Source organism: Papaver somniferum, chromosome 11 (genome assembly GCF_003573695.1).
Source record: "Papaver somniferum cultivar HN1 chromosome 11, ASM357369v1, whole genome shotgun sequence".
NCBI classification, from domain to species: domain Eukaryota; kingdom Viridiplantae; phylum Streptophyta; class Magnoliopsida; order Ranunculales; family Papaveraceae; genus Papaver; species Papaver somniferum.
The window spans coordinates 21,310,272-21,337,157 of NC_039368.1; the positions used below are offsets into that span (position 1 = coordinate 21,310,272).

The 26,886-nt window shown below is 36.3% G+C and overlaps 1 protein-coding gene across 1 annotated transcript; it reads left to right on the plus strand.

The window, feature by feature from the left end:
• Positions 1-1,908: 1,908 nt before the first annotated feature.
• Positions 1,909-8,106, plus strand: LOC113321818 (RING finger and transmembrane domain-containing protein 2-like). The gene is made up of 8 exons (XM_026569740.1): positions 1,909-3,021; positions 3,794-3,870; positions 3,982-4,150; positions 4,604-4,692; positions 5,333-5,497; positions 5,634-5,711; positions 6,663-6,766; positions 7,423-8,106. The coding sequence occupies exons 1-8, from the start codon at positions 2,406-2,408 to the stop codon at positions 7,526-7,528; spliced, it is 1,404 nt and encodes a 467-aa protein (XP_026425525.1). The 5' UTR covers positions 1,909-2,405; the 3' UTR covers positions 7,529-8,106.
• Positions 8,107-26,886: the final 18,780 nt, after the last annotated feature.

Here is a 26,886-nt window from a genome sequence, read left to right on the forward strand (position 1 = left end):
GTCTTTGTATCAACTATTTTCCTTACCAGAATGAACCTGGGCGGAAAGAGTATCACGCAACTAAAGGCAGATAAATTAAGGTGGCAAAACCTCTTTGTATAGGAAACCTTTTAGCTGAAAAGGCCATACTTTTGCAAAAGTGCAATTTTAATCCATCACCTCAAATTATTTTCGTTAACCTTGTCTGCTCGCCATGTTTACGCCGACACTTATGTATTATTAGGTTTAATGTAATGCATGGCCAATGGCATGTAACTACATCAATCTAACTAGCATTCAAGCATGCTGCATCCCTCTTCTGATATTAAGTTTGTCTACGAACCTACGTCTAACAAGCCCCGCCCTCTAAAATTTACGCTGCTTTACTTTAGTGCGATACAAATTTGAATTGGATGCGATATAAATCAGTAGTTGTTAGAAGCTGGAACAAGTTTTGTGGCGCTTATATCCAAATAACTTCCATATAAAATTACGAAACATGACAGGGTCCACTGGTTCCAAATTGCCTTCTAAAACACCCGATTCTAAGGACATGTTCCGCATTTACGTGGAAATATCTTGGAAGACCTGTATATAGGATTTCATCTTCAGATTAGTACAAGAGTATAACTCTCTTCAATGTCTGCTATGATATATGTCTGTGTTTGTTGTTAGTCATTCTGTTACTAGTTTACAGTTCTGTTTGTATCCGTGCAAGTCTTGTAATTCCGTTAACTGCGACAGCATGTCTTTGTATCTGTATTAGCCTTCTCCTATAAAGGCTTGTACTTGTTTTACTTTCTTTGTAATGTGATCAAACCATTCCTATCCACTCATTTCAGTATGATATCAGAACCGATTAGGGCCTGATAACCAGTTTAGAGCTTCCGCCATTAAACCTGCAATTCAAGCTCCTGTTCTTGAATTTTTCTTCTGATTCGATATGGAATCAAGTATTACTAAAGTTCCTTTACATACTATAGCTAGTATAGTTCCTTCTAAACTTCAAGATCATAATTTTCTAACATGGAAATCGTTATTACTCCCTCGTTTCAAGGGATACAATGTTCTTGGATATATTGATGGATCTAAAAGATGTCCAAACAAATTTGTGCATGCACAGTGTCTGCTATGATATATGTCTGTGTGTGCTGTTAGTCATTCTGTTACTAGTTAACAGTTCTGTCTGTATTCGTACAAGCCTTGTAATTCCGTTAACTGTGACAGCTAGCATTGACAGCCTGTCTTTGTATCTGTGTTAGCCTTCTCTTATAAAGGTGACAACTAGCATTGACATCCTGTCTTTGTATCTGTGTTAGCCTTCTCCTATAAAGGCTTGTACTTGTTTTACTTTCTTTGTAATGTGATCAAACCATTCCTATCCACTCATTTCAGTACAGATCAGTGTTCTAACGGTTAGGATGAGATTAAGAATTTGGTGCTAGCGAATTTCGAATTCAGATCATTGATATCATCGCCCACTAACTTTACAACTGCATTACAGTGACACCTGCACGTCTATGGATCCTTGTTAAAATAAACATGATGATGTTGCCCCAAAGTTTTTCTATACAGTCCGTTAGTAAAATAAACCATTTGTTGATACCACCATTTTTAAACTTTAAACAAAAGAAATTTTTATAATCTTCCATAGAAATCATCTGTTAAACATGTTTTGCATTTCAAACACTGTAAGAGGTGGGTGGGCTTCTCAATACAAAACTGATCTTGGGCTTCTTAAATTTAAAGTCTCGACAATTCGGATGTTGAATTATCCATACATAATGATTGGGATTCCTCCTACGTGGTCAAATCTCATTGGATCATGTACTACCTGCTCTACGGAAGATACCTGCTCTACCCTCCAGTGGCTATTTAACGGATAAAAGGAACTAGACTATGAAATTTCCATAGACACCATATAAATATACACCGCGTATACTCGTTTGCCTTTTAGTCGCACTCGCATCTTTCTCCTATTCCATTTTACAAAACAAGAGAGACAAAAGAATAGGTCAGAAGACATATTGAGACAGACGCCTTCGATAAAGTTCCAAGCATTTCTCTATCAGACACGACAAATCTTCAGCTTCTTCTTCTTCTTCTTCGTCTGCTCCTTTTTATTTCACAGCTTAGTAATAAACGTGGATTGGATCAATCTCTTTGAATCCTAATCAAATTCGCCTATTATCAATATTTTAGGATTTCGGTTTTAAATTTCCGAGTTATTATTTTTTTTAGGGTATTTTATGGAAGGGAAATAGATTCTTCTTCTTCCGTAATAAAAATCTGTAAAGAAGGTACGATTTATTAATTTGATGGGATATTTCTGTGAATTTTTTTTAGGGTTTCTGTCGATTGAAGCTTTTTTAGAATATAATTTGTGAAAAATAAATCTTTAGGGTTAGTATATATTTTTGTGGGTAATGGAAACTTCGAATAGCAGTACGGATTCGTATAGGAATTCGTCTAGCAGTAGTAGTAATAATTCGAGAAGATTTGGGATGCAATTTTCTGCTGCGAATTTTATACAAGCACCTTTGTCGGCGTTATTGGAATATTCTGGAGTTTTAAGAACTAGGTCGAGTCATCAAGAATCCGAGAGTTTGATTAATGGAAGTCCTACATCTGTTTTTCGTGAGAGAAATCAGAATCGGTTAGATGATTCTATTGGCCCAGTTAGTGGGGATGGGGAAGTTTCGATTAGGATAATTGGTGAACAAGATAGAGAAGGTGGTGAAGATGCCCTATCTGCTGACCAGATTACTGGCTCATCATCAGCTGTTGTGCTGGAACGGCAGGGGGGTAATGTGGGTAATGATGGTGGTGGAGTTGGTGAGGGGTTGGCATCTTCAGCTTCAATAGCGGGTAGTAATTCTAGTAATGAAACCACTGATGGGGAAGCTGGTGCTGGTGTTGGGGGTAATAATAGGGACTCGTCGTACCAGAGATATGATATTCAGCAGGTTGCTAGGTGGATTGAGCAGGTTTTGCCCTTCTCTTTGCTTCTCTTGGTGGTCTTCATTCGACAACACTTGCAAGGTATTTCAACTCGCCACTTATTTTATACATTAATTTCTTTTCTTGAAACAATTATATATGCAGATGTGTTAAAAGAATGAAGCCATTTTGGCATGAGGGCAGTCGATTTTTCTCTTTTAGACTCTGCTCATATTAAAATTTCTGAACCCTCAGTTATGACTGGTAGACGTAGTGTGGTGCTATGGTATAGTTCATATGTTTGCCATCTTTAGAACTATGGGATTTGTTTATGGTCTCATTCTTGTGCCTTCTCTTGGTTTTCTACAGGCACAATGAAAATGCTCACTAAAATGGTCACTTTAATTATTTTTCCTGATTTATGGGATGTGATTCTTTCAAACGTGTTTTTATACATCATTCTAAGAAAGAAACGGTTGTTCCTACACCATTCTATTTTGCTCTCATTGTATAATTTACTCCATCACTGTGATATCATGCATCCCAGCAATTTATTGAACAAATATTGCATCTAAATCTAATACTTGATAACCAAAATGATCAGGATCACCCCCAGTTAAATTGTAAGCCAGGTAGCGAGATTAGTGCTTCACTGTTCTAGAAAATCTTGACATAATTTTCATGTTGATTTTTATGTCACACTTCTATTTTCAAACCAGTAAAATACTAAAGCATTAGTATCATACTAAGGTGGTACATGTGTTGGCTTGAGTTTTTTTTTGTGTTCGCTTGAGATGTTGAGTTGTTTTCATTTTCTTCCCATAATATTCCAAATCCGCTCCTTCATTGTATTAATATAAGCAATAACGTACAGGTTTCTTCGTTACAATTTTGATTGCTGCTGTAATGTTCAAGTCAAATGATATTCTACGGAAGCAGACAGCGCTCAAGGTACTGTGGTGTATCTTTTTTTTTTCTTTTCTTTTTTCTTTTTATCACTTCTTCTTTTGTGCACTTGATTTTCGTCATTCTTACAGCGTGGTTTCTTGTTTGTTTATACAGGGGGAGAGAAAGGTTACTTTTCTTGCAGGAATTGGTGTAGTCTTCATACTTCATGTAGTTGGTGTTTATTGGTGGTTTCGGAATGATGATCTTCTCCATCCTCTGGTTATGCTTCCTCCAAAAGCAATACCTCCTTTCTGGCATGCTATATTCATCATCATGGTCAATGGTATGATAATAGCTCCTATTGCCATTGCTACACTTGCTTTCAATTGGAAAAGGACTCGTTTTTTTTTTCCTTTTTTAAAAATAGGGATAGGCGGTCTGAAAATTCCTGTTCAACTTACCGTGAAAGATCATGTAATGCAAAGTTGCAAATAGAGTGCTTTCACAACTTATCTATGTTGGACTAGCATCCTCTTCCCTTTATTACCACTTGGTTGTGGTGCAAAATTGCTATGACTGATATCTTTTTCACCTGCTTTGGAATACACCCTGCAAATGCCTGTGTAAATTTCTAGTACCTTCACGGTGTAATCATTTCTTCTTTAAGAAATGGTGCTAAAGTACAAATACTTCTTATTCATTGTGTTTCAGTCTCTTTTATTAAACTTCGAACCTTTGACAAAGCATAAAATTTCTTAATCTTGCTGTTCGTTCTTAATATTGCTTTACTTTTCAGACACGATGGTGCGGCAGGCAGCAATGATCTTGAAGTTGGCACTGCTGATATATTACAAAAATAGCCGAGGTCGCAACTACCGTAGGCAGGTAAAGTGATTTGTTGTTTTTTATGATATAGCAATAGTGTTCAGTAAGCGAGCGGGTTCCATCTGATTTATCATTAATTACAGTATTTACTTTCATTCAGTTGGTGGACCAGGTAAAACCTTTATGTTCTAATTACAAGAGAAACCATTAGTAATATAATAATGCGTCATTTAGAGTGTACATCTAGTTTTTTCTTCTTTTGATCGAGGGGGTGAATGGTAAGTCTGTGTTAGGAGGTGGCAGTTCTTTGGTTAGGATTTTTTCAGATTATAGTTACTGCTGAATTAAAATGATCTGACATTAGCTAAGGAAAACATGAATATAAAATAGTATGTTATTACTTGTTAGCTTATCCTTTCAAGTCTTGTGAGTTAAAAACTGCTCGAGGTCTCGCCTCAAGTTGAGTGTTAAGTTTATGACTCATCCAATTGAGGGTATAACCTCAAGCTGAGTTCAACTTTATGACTCATCCAGTTGAGGCTGTAGCATCTCTTGTCTTCTTTCGTTTGTCCTGACTATGCTTTTCTAAAATACATGGTTGCCATGACCTTCAGTTCTTTAGCTGAAATGTTGACTAGTAAATATGTTGAAACAAAAGAGCATATGTTTATTTACCATTTTATGTTTAAAAAAAATTCAGGGTCAAATGCTTACTTTGGTGGAGTATCTATTGCTACTATACCGTGCCTTGATACCAACTCCTGTTTGGTATCGCTTCTTTTTGAACAAGGAATATGGAAGCCTCTTTTCATCCCTAACCACAGGCTTATACCTTACTTTCAAGCTGACATCAGTTGTTGAGAAGGTATGGTTCCTTGCGAACACATTTTTTATATTCTTCTTCCAAGTTCCCAGGAACATCACTTAAAATATTCTAAAGTTCATTAATTGCAGAGTGGTGGTGCAATGTTTTTAGTGACATTGGATTTTGTGGTTTCCAGGTCCAGAGTTTCTTTGCTGCATTAAAGGCATTGTCACGTAAAGAGGTTCATTATGGGTCTTATGCCACATCTGAACAGGTAAGGGTGCACTTGAGCTAACTTTTTTTTTGCTTGATAGATGCTCGAACTTTGTGAATTTAAGGACCGAGAATTTGATGATTCTGTATATTGAGCTGGCTTTCTTGGAGCTGTGCCATGGATCAATATTTCAGAAATAACATATCTATGCTTGATATCTTCTAAGTGATTCCGTTTTTTTCTTTTTTTTTTCCTGAGAATTGGGATCTTTTGCCTTCGTTGTTTATTTTTGCTAGTCTTTGACATTACTTAACAGAACAGTTGTATATATTAAAGGCCACTTCATGGTCTGTGCCATGGATCAATATTTCAGAAACTCTTTGTCGATTTCGCTGCCATTTGGAATGAAGGGTTTTGGTATGAGACAAGATATATTTGTATTGTTGGGGTGTTCTTCTGAAATATATCAAAATGTTTAAGATTGTCTTTTCGGGATATCTTGGTTTCCAAATCAGAAACAATTGGTCAAATAGACTAGTAAACTTAGAGGTTGCCAACTGAATTGGTGCAATAGAACTTGATAATTGCGTTGTTATCATGATTCTTTTAGTTCTCCACACTTGTGAAATCTCGCTGTGCACAATATTATCTGGAGTAGTTTGGCAATACTCTGGGAGTGTCGTATTTGGTGTGAGTCACATAACAGGATCTGAAGTCATGTCATCTTTTGTCTTCTTGTTGAAGCTAGAGATGGTTAGTCACCTTTGAGGATGTATTGAGTATATTGCAGTTAACATTGTTGCTTTCCAATTAATATTAAAAATCAATCACATTTTTCTCCTATATTCAACATGTCTGCAAAAAAGATGCAGACCACCCAACACATACAGACCTTATAGTGATTTCGTACATGTAAAATTTATTGAACTCATAGTTTACCCCTTGGTCTTTTGTATTAATGATAGTACTATTATTAGCCACGTGGTTTAAGCCTTCGGCAATATGATGCAGGTTAATGCAGCAGGTGATCTGTGTGCTATATGCCAGGAGAAGATGCATGCACCGATCTTACTTCGTTGTAAACACATTTTCTGTGAAGATTGTGTATCAGAATGGTTAGTTTGTTAGCCTCAAACCTCATTACTTTTTGTTCTACTTATTGTTGTTAATTTATATTCATGCGCTTATATGCCATATTTGACTTTTTTATTTTCAGTTATCTAGCATATTAAGAACTGTGTTAGTTGATGGATATTTCAGGGAGACCCCTGACCCTATAGCATTATCTTTAGATGCAGTCATTCGGGTTTGAGTATTCACCTCAGATTGTACACCATAATCCATAGTAGTCCATACATATCATGCAGATGTTGGTGCTCTCGAGTAATAAAATTGTCCATGGCCAGAAACTTGAACCAAATTTATATCTTCTCTATGACTGTGGACCTGCAAGAATTCCTGCTTGTGTTTATTTGAAATCAGATCCTTCAAGGCAACTGATTATGATTTTGGTTTATGTGGTTGAGCAAGTAGACTTCTATCCAGATCCTTGGTCGCATGTCTTCTTTTTTTCTGGGCAGAGTTGCGCGCTTATGAAATTTACGTATTAATGATATGCTGGAATTAAGGATGAAGTCTTTTTATATAACATCGTTTGGTGGTAGTAGTATCATGTGGTTATACACCATTAGGAGGCAGTTTATTGTCTTTACTCTGATAACTTGCTGGAAAGTAGAAAGCAAGATTTCTTAGAACATTCACATTTTTTCAGGTTCGAGAGAGAAAGAACATGCCCATTATGCAGAGCCTTGGTTAAACCAGCAGATCTCAGATCATTTGGCGACGGATCGACCAGTCTGTTCTTCCAATTATTTTGAGGGATGGCCTCTGATACTACTTGCCACGGATAAAATTCAAAGAGCTCTTCTTCTTGGTTCTTTTGAATGGAGAACCGTTTAACAGAGCAGCTACAAAACCAACACTTCTTATGATGCATCTGTTTACCAACTTGCGTAATTGCAGGTGTATTTTGCAAGCTCTGCTGTTCTCTCACGTTATTGTGTAACACCGGGTTATATGATGTAGTTAAGGCTAGTTCCTTCAAAACCAAAAAATGGGACTGGCCTTATGATTATATGTTATTGGAGAGGGATTTTGAACTACGGACAAATATCATATACAGACAAAAGGCTTACAGAAAAATGAAGAAAAATTATCCTCCTCGGATTAACCTCATCTCTGAAATATTTCTTGCTACTCTTTACTACGAGTATTTAAGTTAAGTTGATGTTTAGTTACACTGCTAACAATTATGTATATTTATGCTGGAAAGTACATTATCAAGGAAAACACTCTTTAAGTTCAGTTTTTCATTCAGCACACTGGATTTCAAACTACCTTGATAAAATGTTAAGTTCAAGTGGGAATGCATTAATAAACCACTTATTAGTATGGATCTGCTCTGTAAAAATAATATATCTTGTACAGTTCCGACTTCTTATGGTGGAGTCCAAGTTATTATCAAGCTTGGGAAAAAAGCGTGTAAGCTTCCAAGTTGGGATTATCTACATTTTTTCTAAGGCATGTTTCAAGGTTTCATGAACTGACAGATCGGAAAAATACGCCTAGCGCGCCAGGGCGTGCAGGCTATAACTTCCCGATGCGCCACTTTAATGCTACTAAGCGGGCATTAAAACTCCTCTTCGAGTCAAGGAAATGCACATTCATTTGCCCTTGCAAGCATGCCTAGTAAACATGATGCAGCTAAGTTAGCCTCCACACCGTTCCAACTTATCCTTGTTGTGCAAAGCGTTAAAAGCCATAAAGGCCAAGGCCGAAGCATCTTGCATTCATCACTAGCTTCCGAATATTTTCCAGGCATAAGGCCATACCTGGGGCTTCCTTCGATTTATTCGGGCTCCGCTAACTTGCATAAAGATATTGCTTACTTTACTGGCCATGCCCAATGCGCCACTGATACATGCCTTCGTCGAATCCCTTGATAGGAAGTATGAGCATCGAAGGAATGGAACGCAACTCACTTCTTCAAGTTTGGCCACAATCATCTCTTACATCACAATACCGAGCCAGCCTTGGAATCCAGAAAAGCATGATTTATAAAGATGATACCAGTTTTGGCGGAGCTGATACCATTTGAACGATCCAACCGCCAGGATTTATTAGGATTTCTTTTCCTATCCGTATTCGTATCAGCCCCGCAAGAACCGGTATCCCCTTCATAAATTGTGCAAATAAAAGTGGCAATCCGAGTCGCGTTAAAAGCAATTACGAACCGCGCAATCTTATGGTTGGTTTTATTTCTAAACTAGTGGTATCTTTTTAGCAGTCGATCTTGTGGCCAAAATTAAACGCAATTTCGCATCGCATTTTGGAATCTATTTTACCTTACACCATTATACTTGAACTTCCATGATCAATTCCAAGTTCTTTTAAGTGTCGTGAATTTTGGAAGATAGAATTTAGAATTAGCATCCGCCGTTAGATTACAAAATATTGATACACATAAGGTCAAAAGAAATTTTGGGATAGATTTTTTCCACCGAGAGCGCCAACCATGGTATTTTACTAGGTCCTTGTTTTTTAGCCTCATGGTGTTTGTTATCGACAAAATGAAATCTTCTTATTCAATCTCATGATTTCTTTTGATCCCTATCAATCAATCTATAGGGATGGAGTCTATTGCTTCCCATAGACAAAAAGCTATCAAAATGATTTCAGAGAAACGTAAAACACTAAACTTATGCAAAACAATAATAATTAAAAATAAAATCGTCCAAAATGAGTCTATTTTATTTATTATTTTTAGATATAGGGCTTAGATGATATTTCTGCCATGACTAATATTTGGACAGTTACTTTTGGTCTACTTCTACTCAAGTAGCAAAAATAAAAATAAAAATTCTCCAATTTTTTAATACAGGCAAATACGGTTTGCCTTCCAAATTTCACAACTATAACTACATAAAAGATGTCTTTTTCAATTATAAACGAAATTAACACCCGAAAAACTTCGGGTGAACCAAACAATGTTCATTGTTGATATTTACAACATGTCTCGGAAATTGTAAGGTGAATAAAAATCTACATTGTAGCCTTAAATTGACATCGCAATGGAATTTGCAGCGTAATCCAAATCTGCCAGTATAACCCAAATTATGTTGCATGGTGTTAGAGCATTGCTCAGTTGAATCCATCAAGCGTTGGCATGTCAAGATTGATTGTCATATTTTGGTTCCAAAACTGAAGGTCACTTAGTTAGATTGCTAGATTCAAATTTGTTAAGTTAGACTAGGAATTCTAGAAATGTTGAGACATACAAGTATTACTCTGAAGACCCGGAGATTCTGAAGACGTATCGACATCAACTAACATATCATCCTTCTGCTCGAGGTTAATAATACAAGACTTGATTTGCTTTTTTTTATTTTTTTTATCTACGTTACTTTCAAGTCGTTTAGATAGAAAACATAACATGCCAAGTTATATATATATATATATATATGAAACTCTAGTATGAGAGACTTGATCATCTTATTGTGATCAAAATGTCACGGAAGAATACATACCAAAGCTGTGTATATTGAATTACGAAGTATAACACCTATCTTTTGAACTTCGTAATTACGACATAAACATTATCTTTGTAAATTTTTACTAGATTGTGTAATGAACTTAGGATTGATTATATACCTAGAAAACTACGTTTAATTACATGAGTTTAAGGAAGTAGATTTACGACAGTTATTTCGTAGTTGAAAGGAATCAGTGGGATTGGTGGTCCGATTCCTATTGGGGATCTATAGCAGGACCGATCCCTACCTATTGGGGATCTCTAGCAGAACCGATTTCCATAGCAAAACCTTATTTCCGGTTTCACGTATTCTCTAGGGTTTGTGTGATTTTCGGAATGTGGGCTTGCTAAATAGGAAAGTTCAAGATGTCGACATAGTGAGTAATTTGAACATGTGTAAGATCCTATTCACTTATTGTTCAAAGATATTCCTTGATACTCAAGGTGAGATCTCAAACCGAAATGTTTGAGAATCTACTATTGAGATTTTCGAATATATATATTTTACTTTTCCAGCAAGTAAAACATATCTCTTGAAGATATATTAGTAAAATATACTTGTATATTAACTAATATTAAATTGTCAGCCATGAGGGATTTCGGTATAACAATTGGATATTAGCTGGAATTAGACAAAACCGAATATTAGAGCTGAAAAAGCGGGGGTCTAACAACACCACCCAATATTTCTCTTAGCAATCTGTATGGACTAACTTCGAAATACTTTCTAGAGAATCAACTAGACAGTCAGACTCAATCTAGGTAAAAGTATCTCAAGGAGTTAATATCTCTCTCTTATTTTGATTTACTCGAGCTAATAAAAATCAGCGAGTCTTTAATCAAACACAAGGAATAACTTGGATGGTACCAAAGACCAATATCCAAGGATCAATCAATGACAATCAACAACAAAGGTTGGATTACTCTAATTGATGATCTAACGCACAACCTGTATTATTTCAATTATAAAGATAAAACAATATAATGAGGAAATTGAAATAACACAGACACCGGAAATTTTGTTAACGAGGAAACCGCAAATGCACAAAAACCCTGGGACCTAGTCCAGATTGAACACACACTGTATTAAGCCGCTATAGACACTAGCCTACTCTAAGCTAACTTCGGACTGGACTGTAGTTGAACTCAAATCATTCTCCCACTGATCCAAGGTGCAGTTGTACTCCCTACGCCTCTGATCCCAACAGGATACTGTGCACTTGATTCCCTTAGCTGATCTCACCCACAACTAAGAGTTGCTACGACCCAAAAACGCAGGCTTTGACAAAAAACAAATCTGTCTCCCACAGACAAGTCTATCAAAGGATCAATCTGTCTCCCACAGATAAACCCTAAAGGTTTTGTTCCGTCTTTTGATAATAATCAAGGTGAACAAGAACCAATTGATAATCCAGTCTTATATTCCCGAAGAACAACCTAGAGTTATCAATCACCTCACAACAATCTTAATCGTATGGTAGCGAAACAAGATGTTGCGGAATCACAAACAATGGGACGAAGATGTTTGTGATTACTTTTTATATCTTGCCTATCAGAGATATCAATCTCAAGCCAATCAATCTGATTGTACTCGTACGATAGAAGATGCAAGATCAGATCACACAACTACGATAAAAGTAGTATCGGTCTGGCTTCACAATCCCAATGAAGTCTTTAAGTCGTTAACCTGGTTTTAGAAGAAGAAAACTAAAGGTTAAAGGAGAATCGACTCTAGTATACAAACTAGTATCACACATGAGATGTGGGGATTAGTTTTGTACAATAATAGATGTATCCTTTATATAGTCTTTCAAATAAGGTTTTGCAATCAATGTTAGCTTAGTAACAAAGCATTCAATATTCACCGTTACATGAAAACCCGATTTAGATTCAAGCTAATATTTCTCAACCGTTAGATCGAAAACTTAGCTTGTTACACACACTTGACAATGCACGATTCTAGGCATGTTAACCACACCCAAACGTATGCACTTGTTGGTTCAACAATAGTTAATCAAAAGGTTAGCCATATGAGCATTTCATATCAACCATGTTCTTCTTCACCATAACTAGTTCAAATGAACTAGTTAGAGAGTTGTTCAATTGCAAGGAAATCTTATGTACTACACAAGACACAATTGAAGCAAAGATGATTTGATTCACTTGAATCAGTTCATGAACTTTTATAGCCACGGTTTGCAAACTGCATTCCTTAGTCTTTTTAATTTGAAGTTCAAAAATCATCTTCAGATATATAACCTTCTCAAGTTCGCAGACTAGGTTCGCGGACTTAAGTTACCGGGCAGAGTTTACAAACTCCAGCAGAATTTCTCGGGTTTGAGAACTTCGCCGGATCGCGGACTGAGTTCGCGGACTTAGCTTCACGCAAGTAGTTTGTCAACTCCAGCAGAAATTCTCGGGTTTGAGAACTTCGGCAATTCGCGGACTTGGCTTATGCCATTCTTCCGGTTCTCTTGATCAACAAAGTTCGCAAACATTGGTTCAAGGAATGGGACTTATACATAAATGTGTTTCCACAACAATGCTTATGTCCACCATTGGTTATGTAATATAAACTCTCATTTCAATCATTGAAAAATTCTTAGAGGACGTTATATAGTTGTTTACACCATTTCTCGTCAAAGCAATTTTCAAGATGATTGAAACATATTATGACTTTCGTCACATGGTAAAGATAAACTCGGATAAAGCGAAAAGCTTACCAACACATATTTCGAGATATAGATAGGCGAGGTATACTCGACTCGAAATACCAAATGTGTATAATCCAAGTCTATATATATAGCATACGACTTCTTGTCTCAAAGAGTAGGAGATAGAGTAGATAGAATTTTGAGTGACAGATAAGTTAAAGTCTTCACATACCTTTTTGTCAAGAAGTTCCACTGGTTCCTGAGTAGTTCTTCTACTTGTATGATGAATCGCCATGAAGTCCTTGAGCTCAACTACACTTTCTATCCTAGTCCGAGACTTAGCTATAATAGACTATAAATCAAGACTTATAGTTTTGATCACTAACATTGACAAACATGCTTGATATAGCAACGCATGCGAGTTCGACCGAGCAATGCTCTAACAGTCTTCTTCAGATGAAGTCCTCAAATGCATAAAAGTCCTGCAACCGGGCTTTGAGCATGAACTGATTCTCTGTGGTAAGTGTTTGTATTCGTGATCTCCATATCCACAATGCTTGCAGTGTAATAACTCCTTCTTCAATTTGGCTTCAAGTTTGAAGTTTTTGCAGAGTGTTGCAATCTTTTCTTCTTCTTCTTTTTTAATCATCATAGCATCATCTAGCATATGTGGTTCCTCTGGACAATTGGGATCTTGACATTGCAAATACCTGAGATTTTCCGGTTGTGATTCAATCACCATTCTGATGCGTGAACAACCTTCCCGCGGACACTTTGAATACATCCAAGAACATTGCATAAGACTGTGGTTATCCATGAAACATAATGGGCAAACCTCTTTTGCTTCGACACATAATATTTGCTTCGCTTTGCCTTTAGAAATCATGGTGGATGATGAGAAAGAAATCGGTTGGTTTGGTTTAGAATAAAACCTAGTGATGTATTTATAATAGAAAATAGGCGTTGGTAATTCAAACGAGCGTTCAAAGGAAAGTCGCATGCGATTTTACTTTGAACGCCAACGGCTAAATTTCCATTTCCAACGGCAAACTTTTCTTTCTCAACCTATAAATTTCATTCCTCTTATCTCCAAAATCACATTTTCTTCTTCTTCTTTTTTCCTACATCTCTCCTCCTTTGCAGAAATGTCTGTTAGAAATCGTGGTCCCAAGTATACTCAAGAAGAGGATATAACTCTATGCAAGGCATATTTATTTCATAGGGTAATCACTTGTGTTGTTATTTCTCATGACAGTTATTTTTGGGAGAACGTTTTTTCAATGTTCGTCTCATTGACGGGAAACCCAGGAAACCGAGATGTTCATCGATTGCGTGCTCGGTTTCATTCTATTAGGCTTGCAGTCCAGCCATTTCTTGGTCTGGTAATAGAAATTGATCGAGAAAAGTTCAGCAGTGTAACTAAAGATGAAGTGATCCAAACAACTCTTGATAATTGGGAGGAAGCTCATGGTAAGCCTTTTTGTTAGGAAGCGTGTTTCAGAATTTTAAAAGTTGGTCCATCTCAAGCACATCGTTACTGCACTCGAATGCCACTGCCGGAATTTAGAATGGAAGAAAATGTTGCTCTTGTTCGATGTTGGTTACATCGTATGGTGAGACCAATGAACAATGAAAATTTCTGGGAATGAGTATTAGGCATTTTGTAGCATCGCGGAATGAAGCCATAAGAAATAGTAAGAGCCTAGAACTAAGAATTGCATTCATCACTAATGAAGTCAAACATTATACATAAGTATTGTGGATGGTTCATCGTAGCAATTCTGGATTATCCAACGAAGAATTGGAAACCATCGCTCAGACCAAGTCGCCGGTTCGCGGACTGGGTTCGCGTACTGAGTTCACAGACTTAGCTTCACGAAAGTAGTTTGTCAACTCCACCAGAAATTCTCGGGTTTGAGAACTTCGGCAGTTCGCGGACTTGGCTGACGTCATTCTTCCGGTTCTCTTGATCAACAAAGTTCGCAAACTTTGGTTCAAGGAATAGGACTTATACATAAATGTGTTTCCACAACAATGCTTATGTCCACCATTGGTTATGTAATCTAAACTCTCGTTTCAATCATTGAAACATTCTTAGAGGACGTTATACAGTTGTTATACCATTTATCGTCAAAGCAATTTTCAAGATGATTGAAACATATTATGACTTTCGTCACATGGTAAAGATAAACTAGGTTAAAGAGAAAAGCTTACCAACACATATTTCGAGATATAGATAGGAAATGTTTACTCGTCTCGAAATACCAAATGTGTATAATCCAAGTCTATATATATAGCATACGACTTCTTGTCTCAAAGAGTAGGAGATAGAGTAGATAGACTTTTAAGTGACAGATAAGTTCAAGTCTTCACATACCTTTTTGTCGAGAAGTTCCACCAGTTCCTTGAGTAGTTCTTCTACTTGTATGATGAATCTCCATGAAGTCCTTGAGCCCAACTACACTTTCTATCCTAGTCCGAGACTTAGATATAGTAGACTATAAATCAAGACTTATAGTTTTGATCACTAACATTGACAAACATGCTTGAGATAGAAACACATGCGATTTCGACCGACCAATGCTCTAACAATCTCCCCCTTTGTCAATTTTAGTGACAAAACTATCAATACATATGGAATACAAAAAAAAAAGATAAAGAAAATTTAGTAGCTCCTATTCCACATGTCTAATCTTCAACATTCCTCGAAATCTTCGTCACTTCCAAGTACTCCAATGATCCCAAAGGTTGTAAGTTTAGCATCACCGCTGTTGAAGATCCGTAGCTATAACAATGAGAAAGCATCGGTCTCGATCATTTTTATACAGTGTCATAGTATTATTATACAGTGTCAAAGTCCGATTGTATCACAACTTCAACAATAATACTATAGTGATATGTATCACACCCCTTAGTCAATACTCCATCTCACATGGAAACCACTCCCCCTTATACAATGATCCGAAAACCATATGTATTTATAGTGTGAACTACATATTAATTCTCCCCCTTTTTGTCAATAAAATTGGCAAAGGTACAAGAACGGGATCATAATGAAATTTCCGAAAGAGACATTTCATGATTAAAAGAAAAAATACATACCAACTAATTTAGATGCAATCATAAAGCCGAAGCTAAATGCATTCATCAAGGAGTTTAATGATACAAGATAACTCTTCTAAAATTCCATAGCCGCACACCCCTGAAGATATGACCATTAAGCACAAGTTCAAAAGAACTCTCTCCCATTTGATTTCATTCCCGAAATAACAACAAGAACGACCTTAATTTCAAAAGAAAAGAAGGATTTTTATTGGACACCAAAAACCATGAGAATGATTTTCTATATCCAATAATCAATCAAATTAATCACAAGTAAACCCATGATTAATTTAATCGGAATACGCAACCAAATTAAACACAAAAGGTGATCAATTCAATTGATTGTGCTCAACATAAGATAACTTACGGAGATACGACTAAGTTAACCATAAGATAATGATTAGCTTAACCGTTCATATACTCAACACAAGAAAACTTTATGGAGTCACGAAAATACTCAACTAGATTAATTACAAGAGAACCCATAATTAATCTAATTGGAATACACAACCAAACTAATTACAAAAGTAATCAATTTAATTGTCCTTTGTTTTGCTCGACATAATAAAACTTACGGAGCAATAACTAAATAACCGAATAAGATGATTAATTTAGTTCAATATGCTCGACATAATATATCTCACGGAACAACAACTAAGCTAAGAAAATCAACTTGGTTGTATAATGCTCAACATAAGATACATTACGGAGCCTCACAGTAATACATAAAATATGGATCAGAGATGATCAATACTGCGGAATACACAAGGATTCATTCTATCTTCAATCACTATTTGCATAATGATAATTAATAGACATAATCCTTGAAAGCAAAAGATTTTAACCTATATTCCATCAAATAACTGACAATATAGGCTTAACTTTTGTATTTGTCAAAAGTCTATTCATTCTTTTACCAGTACGTGAATACCGAACACGAACGACTTTACTTTTGACAAAGTATGGGACAAACATAGTTCACGGACGTAAACACCAATATCCCATAAAAAATTGCAATATAACAAATCATAAAGATTAACTGCAAAACATCATCCTCCAAAATTTTTTTAGAATTTAAACCAATAAACCTTAAAAAAGAACAAGAAGATGAAAATAATAGCTATGTGTAGTCACAATCATTGTTATTCGAAGCACTAGTTATTCTTCCAACTAAACCAAAAAGAAGACATACTAGGAAACAATATCTTTGAGAAATTCCTTATCATTCCCGAACTCCTTGTCGCCAACATCCATTGAAATATAAGGTTCGTGGAGGAAGGAGTCAATACCAACAAACCGTCTTGGCTGATGATGTCGAACCAGGGCCTTCTGAATTTCCAAAGATCTTAAAACGCAAGCCTTTATTTCATTAATCTCCTTTCTTACTTCCTTCAACTCATCAAGAACATCGGAAAACTTCTGAGAGTTAGAAGGGACAGCCCTGGGTTTCTTGTATCCTCCTCTTTCTTTTCAAGGAAGGAGTTACTGAAGATTTCTCTTTTTCCTTGATTGATGGCATAACAATCATATTGACATCTTTTCCATCCAAAGACATGATGCTTAGAGAAAAGTTATAAACAACTGGTTTTTGTGAGTGGAATTCACAATCTCATCAAGCTTATAAAAGATATCAGAGAGAAAAAAGGAATGTAGGGTTCGCAACCTTTAAACAGGTTCGTGGACGCCCAACTCTAAACCCTATAAAGAGTAGAATTGTCGATAATAATACTTTCTTTTATTTTGATAGACAAACAACTAAGAAAAGAAGAAGAAAAACATTTCCTAAAGCCTGATTGGTACACAACCTTGTCTCTTTTGATCAGGCACATGAGACAAGATTTACCTAACAACACAATCAATTTGTGTTGTGATGAACAACAATTTGTCCACCATTTTCCTCTAGAGAGGAACCCTCAGACTTCTGTCTATCAAAGCGATTTGACCATACTTTCTTCTTTGATGGTCTTATTTTGTCTTTGGAAACCAACTTCTTATACGAAGATAAAATCCTACATACCTCAGCAGTCTTCTGAGCAAGTTTAAGCTTTCTTGCCAATCGATTTGCTATTCGTTGAAATTTGCTGGCGTGCCTCAATTGATGTTTGTACTTGTAACATCTTGATAGTTCATGACCCTTCTGAGAACAAAATGAGCACGTCAAACTTGGATAGTATTCAGGCATCTGTGGTGTGAAAGCATCCAGACACATAGTAGATCCTAAAACATTACAAACAGAGTTTCCGAAAGATGGGTCAATTGATTCTTCCAGCTTGATTGGATTCTCTTCTTCACCGAAACCATCAAGGTTGATATATGTATTGCTACAATTATCAAAATCAATTTTTCACATAGAAGACCAACACTTGATTTCCTATCTCATCAGAATCATAGATCTCAGACATCTCATCAAGTGTTACAGCAAGACCTTTGTTCCCAGTGTATTTTCTACGATTTGGGCACTCGTTTGCAAAATGACCAAAACCTTTACACTTAAAGAACTGTGGCATGTCCTCGTCATCAGCCTCGTCAGCATCCCTGTTTTTAGAAGAGACGCGATTGTGAGGTTTATCTGACGACCTAGGTTTGTCTCTTGAAAACCGTTTACTTCTCTTCAATAGAAGATCCCTAAACTGTCTTGTGATCAAGGAGACCGATTTGTCAAGATCTTCATCCGAAAAATCATCCTCAGACTGATCATCCTCAGAGACATAAACACTTTTACATTTATCAAGCAATTTAGTGTTCTCCTGTGCTTTAAAGGCAACATCCTTTCCGATTTTGGATGTTTACTCATCATCAAAGATCTTTAGCTTTCCAACCAATGTATTTCTGGAAAGATTATCAAGGTTATTTCCCTCAACGATGGCAGGCTTCTTAGATTCGTATCTAGATGGCAACGATCTGAGAATTTTTGTCACAATGTTCTTTTCAGTAATAGTCATACCCAATGCAAAAGATGCATTAAATATTTCAGACACTCTGTGATTAAACTCATCAAATGTATCTTCATCTTCCATACGAAGGTTCTCCCAATCAGAATTAAGGTTTTGAAGCCTAACTTCCTTTTCACTGGAGTTATCTTTAAATACGGTTTCTAAGATATCCCAAGCATCTTTAGACCTAATGCAATTTGACACATGGTGCTGAAGATTTGGGGTAATGGCATGTATGATGGCATTCAAACCGTTGGAATTTTTCTTTGCAGCAAGTATCTCGGCAGGATTATATTCACCAATATTCTTGGGAACGTTTACATCTCCAACTGCCACAACGGGACCATCATAGCCATTAACAACATATACCCATGATTCAAAATAACGTGCTTGAAGAAAAGCTCGCATAACAATTTTCCACCATAAGTGATTAGACCCATCGAAGAATGGTGGTACGTTAATAGAGATAGCACCTATGTCCATAGAGTCATATCGCTACAAACACAGACTTGTAAGGTCTTGAACGTGTTTGCATGCTCTGATACCAATTGAAAAAGCGGGGGTCTAACAACACCACCCAATATTTCGCCTAGCAATCTGTATGGACTAACTCCGAAATACTTTCTAGAGAATCAACTAGACAGTCAGACTCAATCCAGGTAAAACCATCTCAAGGAGTTAATATATCTCTCTTGTTTTGATTTACTCGAGCTAATAAAAATCAGCGAGTCTTTAATCAAACACAAGGAATAACTCGGATGGTACCAAAGACCAATATCCAAGGATCAATCAATGACAATCAACAACCAAAGGTTGGATTATTCTAATTGATGATCTAACGCACAACCTGTATTATTTCAATTATAAAGATAAAACAATATAATGCGGAAACTGAAATAACACAGACACCAGAAATTTTGTTAACGAGGAAACCGTAAATGCTGAAAAACTCCGGGACCTAGTCCAGATTGAACATACACTGTATTAAGCCGCTACAGACACTAGCCTACTCCAAGCTAACTTCGGACTGTACTGTAGTTGAACCCCAATCATTATTTCAATGATCCAAGGTACAGTTGTACTCCCTACGCCTCTAATCCCAGCAGGATACTGCGCAATTGATTCCCTTAAATGATGTCACCCACAACTAAGAGTTGCTACGATCCAAAATCGCAGGCTTTGACAATAAACAAATCTGTCTCACACATACAAGTCTATCAAAGGATCAATCTGTCTCCCACAGAAAAACCCTAAAGGTTTTTTACGTCTTTTGATAATAATCAGGGTGAACAGGAACCAATTGATAATTCGGTCCTATATTCCCGAAGAACAACCTAGATAAATCAATCACCTCACAACAATCTTAATCGTATGGTAGCGAAACAAGATGTTGCGGAATCACAAACAATGAGACGAAGATGTTTGTGATTACTTTTTATATCTTGCCTATCAGAGATATCAGTCTCAAGCCAATCAATATGATTGTACTCGTACGATATAAGATGCAAGATCAGATCACACAACTACGATAAAAGTAGTATCGGTCTGGCTTCACAATCCCAATGAAGTCTTTAAGTCGTTAACCTGGTTTTAGAAGAAGAAAACTAAAGGTTAAAAGAGAATCGACTCTAGTATGAGAACTAGTATCACACGTGAGGTGTGGGGATTAGTTTTGCACAATACTAGATGTCTCCTTTATATAGTCTTTCAAATCAGGGTTTGCAATCAATGTTAGCTTAGTAACAAAGCATTCAACATTCACCGTTAGATGAAAACCTGATTTAGATTCAAGCTAATATTTCTCAACCGTTAGATCGAAAACTTGGCTTGTTACACACACTTGATAATGCACGCTTCTAGGTTTGTTAACCGTACCCAAACGTATGCACTTGTTGGTTCAACAATAGTTAACCAAAAGGTTATCCATATGAGAATTTCATATCAACCATGTTCTTCTTCACCATAACTAGTTCAAATGACTTCAAATGAACTAGTTAGAGTTGTTCAATTGCAAGGAAATCTTATGTATCACACAAGACACAATTGAAGCAAAAATGATTTGATTCACTTGAATCAGCTCATGAACTTTATAGCCATGGTTTGCAAACTGCATTCCTTAGTTTTTTTAAGTTTAAGTTCAGAAATCATCTTCAGATATATAACCTTCTCAGGTTCGCGGACTTAAGTTACCGGGCAGAGTTTACAAACTCCAGCAGAAATTCTCGGGTTTGAGAACTTTTCCGGTTCGCGGATTGGGTTTGCGGACTGGGTTCGTGGACTTAGCTTCACACAATTAGTTGTCAACTCCAGCAGAAATTCTCGGGTTTGAGAACTTCGGCAGTTCACGGACCGAGTTCGCGGACTTGGCTTATGTTATTCTTCTGTTTCTCTTGATCAACAAAGTTCGCAAGCTTTGGTTCAAGGAATGGGACTTATACATAAATGTGTTTCCAAACAATGCTTATGTCCACCATTGGTTATGTAATCTAAACTCTCATTTCAATCATCGAAACATTCTTAGAGGACATTATATAGTTGTTACACCATTTCTCGTCAAAGCAATTTTCAAGATGATTGAAACATATTATGACTTTCGTCACATGGTAAAGATAAACTCGGTTAAAGAGAAAAGCCTACCAACACATGTTTCGAGATATAGATAGGCAAGGTATACTCGGCTCTAAATGCCAAATGTGTATAATCCAAGTCTATATATATAGCATACGACTTCTTGTCTCAAAGAGTAGGAGATAGAGTAGATACACATTTGAGTGACAGATAAGTTCAAGTCTTCACATACCTTTTTGTCGAGAAGTTCCACCGGTTCCTTGAGTAGTTCTTCTACTTGTATGATGAATCGCCATGAAGTCCTTGAGCTCAACTACACTTTCTATCCTAGTCCGAGACTTAGCTATAATAGACTATAAATCAAGACTTATAGTTTTGATCACTAACATTGACAAACATGCTTGAGATAGCAACGCATGCGAGTTCGACCGAGCAATGCTCTAACAGGAGCTTATTGCATATCTTGTGAAAACGCGGGGGTACCAAAATACACCACCACTTTTTTTTAGGCAATCTGTATGAAAAAACTCAATACAACTCCGAGAGTTAAGCTCAATCAAGGAATAATATCTAGAGTTATCTTTATCTATCTCTTTCTCTCTCTCTTGCGATTAAAACCTTTACAAAAATAAATCAGTGAACCTAATCACAAAGAGATTACTTTCATGGTACCGAAAACCAATGTCCAAGAATTAATCAAGCCATATCTAACAAACTAGGTCGGATGTATCTAATATGATTGATCAATGCAAAACCTGTGATATTTCAATTATAAAGATAAACAATTTAATGCGGAAAAACAAATAACACAGACACCAGAAGTTTTGGTAACGAGGAAACCGAAAATGCAGAAAAACCCCGGGACCTAGTCCAGATTGAACACCAAATTGTATTAAGACGCTACAGACACTAGCCTACTACCAATTAACTTCGGACTAGAATGTTGTTGAGATCTAAAAGGTATCCCACCAAATAAGGTACAGTCCCGCTCCTTACGCCTCTTGAATCCCAGCAGGACTCTGCGCAATTGATTCCCTTAGATGACGTCACACCAGCTAAGAATTGCTTTAACTCAATTGAATACTTTAAACTAATCTTCCTCCCACAGCTTAATCCTATTTATATTCTATTTACGATCAAAAATATTTTGGTCAAGGTGATATGGAAATCGATAGCAATAGACAAAGTCTAGCTAACTTCAAAATACGGACTTATGCAACCCCAAGTGCAGCCTAGATTATTATTCACCTCACAAGTATAAAACTTGTGGAATCAACAAAGTTTGAGATGAAGGGAACTTTGATGATTTCAATCTATCTTGATTGATAGAGCAAGATTAACAATCAACAAGATCAGGATACTCGAGTTATCAAGGATAGATAACTGGACCTGGCTTCACGAATCCCTATGAAGTCTTTGTAGTCGCTAAACCCTAAAAAGTTTAGGAATAAGACGACTCTAGATACAACTAAGACACACCAAAAAGCAGTATCGGGATTCAAAGATCCCAGTTGCTTGAAGTTCCTCTTTTATAGAAATTCAAAACATAAGTTGCTTTAGGTTTAAGTTAAGATAGCTTTGGAACCAAGCAGTCAATATCCACCGTTAGATGAATCTTTGAATCTGATTTACGTAAGCAAGATATACACTCTGGTTAGGTGAAACCGTAACCGAACCGTGTACAAAGACTATGTTTAACATGGTTAGCCGAAACTAGCCGATTTGGACTTAATAGCGTAATACTCATTTTCATGAATATTTAAGACATTAATCTTGAGTCACAATCATGTGATCGAATAAGTCTAGTATTTTTTAGAATTAATCAAATGCTAATTATCTCGTAAAATTAATTTAACCACACTTGAAGATAATCGACATGGTTAGTAAATGCACAAAATATAAATACCATAGCCATTCGTGACTAAGGACAGCAAGAGTACGTGTGGCCGTTTGTAAACATTTAACCAAACCAAGTTCTGGAGTTAATAGAACTATTTAAGTATGCGTACCGGTTTGGAAACCTTAAGACTACGACCTGTTCCAGAATCCACATAACTATTTTGGTTTGCGTACCGGTTTGTAAACTAACCAGGTTTTGTAACCACAGTTCCTAAATGGTTTTCATATGAGTATGCATACCGATCCGGTTCATGAGTTGAACAGATTTTCACATGATATACATAAGAATATGTGTACCAAAAATTTGTAAGTCGATATATAGATACTCTGCTACGTGTACGAATACATGTAATACGGGTTCAGACTTATAACAATTTTCCCATTTTGTAAGACTGATAACATTGTCTTGTATCCGAATCTACAGTAGTTATATATTTCTCTCTAAATCGATTCAAAATATTCCTGAATAACATCAATGACACATATCACTGTTCCAGGCTATTTTCGAATGATGATACTTGAATCATGATTTTGATTGCGAACAATAAATTGTCCTTAACCGAAATTCATCAAGTATGAAAAAATGTTCATTAAGCCTAGTCATTATATTTCGAGAACTAATTATCAAGATAAACTTGACTCGAAATTCTTGTATATGCATAATAGTCTAATTAGTTATGCGACATCGTCTCAGTGATAGAAAAGTGAATATAACTTGAGAAATAGGTGGTTCAGTCTTTACTTACCTTTTGTTGATGAAGTTCTCCAAAAGCTTCGGTTGATTTTCTCCTTCAAATGGTAGAACGCAATGATGACTGCCGAGATCCTCGTTTCTCAACTACATTTCTATCCTAGTCCGAGACTTAACTAAATATAAACTAGAAATCAAGATATAGTTTTGAAAACTAAATTTGACAACAAGCTTGAGATAGCAACACTTGTGAGTTCGACCGAGCACTGCTCTAACATCTTGAGAATATTTTCGGCTATGGAAATTCCTTGGTGTCCAAACTACCTTGGTTTATAAATAGTGAAGTTTTTTCTTCTTACAAACTTATCCTGAGGCAGTCACTTCATTTTATAATCACTGTTGTAGACGACCAATAATATTACTTGTAACTTAATTAGGCGGAATCTCTAACGTCTGCTAGTTTAGAGACTTTTTTTGGGATCAATAAGCGTCTAGATAGTATCGTTGGTGAGAAACTAGAATTTTCATTGTTATTTTAGTTTTCGGTTATTGATTTGATTGATTAACGGTTCTTAAACCTTGATTGCACCTAGTTTTATTATTCTTGAGAGCCCTCTCTTCTGACATAAATCCACTCAAACTAAATCAACGATTAATAATGGTTAAGATATGTTCTTAGATCTGACGATAAACTTGTGATCATTCATTGTTAATAGACTCCATTTTGTGTGTGATCGATCATAAATGGAATCAAGTTTATTTATGCAGGTACATTGAAGACAAGAGATTTTTTATTGGTTTCCTATCTTTGTGATTTACTCCATGCACATACTTAATCAGCTGGGATCCGAATTACCGTTGTTTATATTTTGATAGACATCTTATTACTAGTCATATAATATGGAAAAACTATCATTTGGCAGTATTCTTTAGTATCTGAATTTGATAGTTCGTATACCTAGATCTTGTTATCTTGATATTCTAGATCTTGGTAGATCTCACCAAACAAAGGAGTTTATTAGATTAAACAGAAAAGCTTTTGTTTGACTCAACACAAATCTATGAGTTCAAGATTGACTATTCTTCCGACGAGAATGATCAAGATTGTAAAACAGAATATGTTGCAACCATTGCAGGACACTACAATCATAATTCATGTCCAAAATTAGATACATTGGGTGACTTCAACTCTAAGTTTTTCTCATAAAAACTTTTTTGTCAAGAGAAAAATATTCAGTCCTTAGAATATGAGATTGAAAGAATAAAATCTTTACTCGATAAAGTAAGTTTAAGATATCTAAGTGACAAAGAAGAGCTGAATAAGAAACTTGTAAGATCCGAGCTCTCTCTAGATTCTGAAAATAAATGTGTATCTAAACTTATCAACAACATTGATAGTTGTCATTATGAAGTTAGGAAAATGAAAGTAGTAAATTCTAAAGTAAGGAATACTCATGACTACTCCTTTAGATCAACCCAATATGTCTCTAGCAAGCCAGAGAGACACTTAAGGAAAACGTGGATAATTCTACCAAATCTAAGGGTTATATTTAAAATATATCTGTTCCTTGTTTCCAATGTAAACAATGGGGACATCATAAGAAAAATTTCATTACTTGTCACAGAATTGCAAACACAATTCAAAAAGAAGTTCACACCGTTTATCCAGTAAAACTGATTCGAAAAAACCATCGATGTCCTGGAAAAACTTCAGAATCCTAGAAAACTGCAATTTACACTTTAGGATAGGGCTGCACAAGACCCACCCGACTTACCCGAACCCGCCCGTATCCGCTAAACCTATGGGTTTTTAACCTGAATCCGCCCGTAGCGGTTTGGTAGTTGGTTATGAATATAAACCCCGTTATAGTTGGGTTGGTAGTTGGTTATTAGAGAAATCCGCCCAAACCCACCCGAAAAACCCGGTAAATATAGACCATTGATAGAAACTAATCTTAGCCCTCCATTGATTGAAACACTAGTAGTAGATAAGGAAACTTACGGTATTTGTATTGCAAAAATTACTGGGCTCGTATTTTGATATAATATTACATGTTATGGGCATTTGGAAATTTGGTTAATGGCTTGATGTTATATATGCCTTGGCAGTAGACAGTCTCTCAAGTTTCAGAATCATTAATTATTGCTTTAGTTACCTTAATGTTTCCAATCAACATAATCACCTGTATGAGCCCGCTGGTTAGAATAATGATATTGAAGACGACTTCCAACCATTCAGTTGTGCTCTCTAGGTTTCCAAATGTGCTAAAGACGATGATTTCAAGCGAAAGAAGAATTATTAGTCAATTCGGTTACCATAAATTAAGAAATATTGGGAAAATTATATTAAGCACGTATAATTATTACCTCAATGTCACGAGAGAATTTTCTCCAAGCGGTTGTTATTAGTAACCAAAGGAACAGTCCATTTGTAAGCACCATAACTAAAATTATCGGCTGTGTCGAGACACATAAACCTAACATGCATGTTTTACATATAAACCCGGTGATTTTTCTTTGCTACAACCTGAAGCGGGTTTAAGCGGGTTAAAACCCGAAACCGACCAACCCGTAATGGGCGGGTCAAAAACCCGCCCGATACTTGAGCGAACGGGGTTGGTTATGAAAATAAAAATCCGCTACAGTTGGGTTGGTATTAGATGAAACCCGACCAACCCGACCCATGTGCATCCCTACTTTGGAGGGATGTTTTTGATGGTTGGAACTTTCTTCTGAAACACTTTGTTAAGTAATTCAATATTGAGACAAGCCAAAATCTCAGCATTGTCGACTGCAA

Coding starts and splice junctions, on each gene's coding strand:
- LOC113321818 (XM_026569740.1), top strand. CDS start 2,406: ATGGAAACTTCGAATAGCAGTACGGATTCGTATAGGAATTCGTCTAGC. Junction 3,022..3,793: donor CATTCGACAACACTTGCAAG/GTATTTCAACTC, acceptor AATAACGTACAG/GTTTCTTCGTTACAATTTTG. Junction 5,498..5,633: donor TGACATCAGTTGTTGAGAAG/GTATGGTTCCTT, acceptor TGTGGTTTCCAG/GTCCAGAGTTTCTTTGCTGC.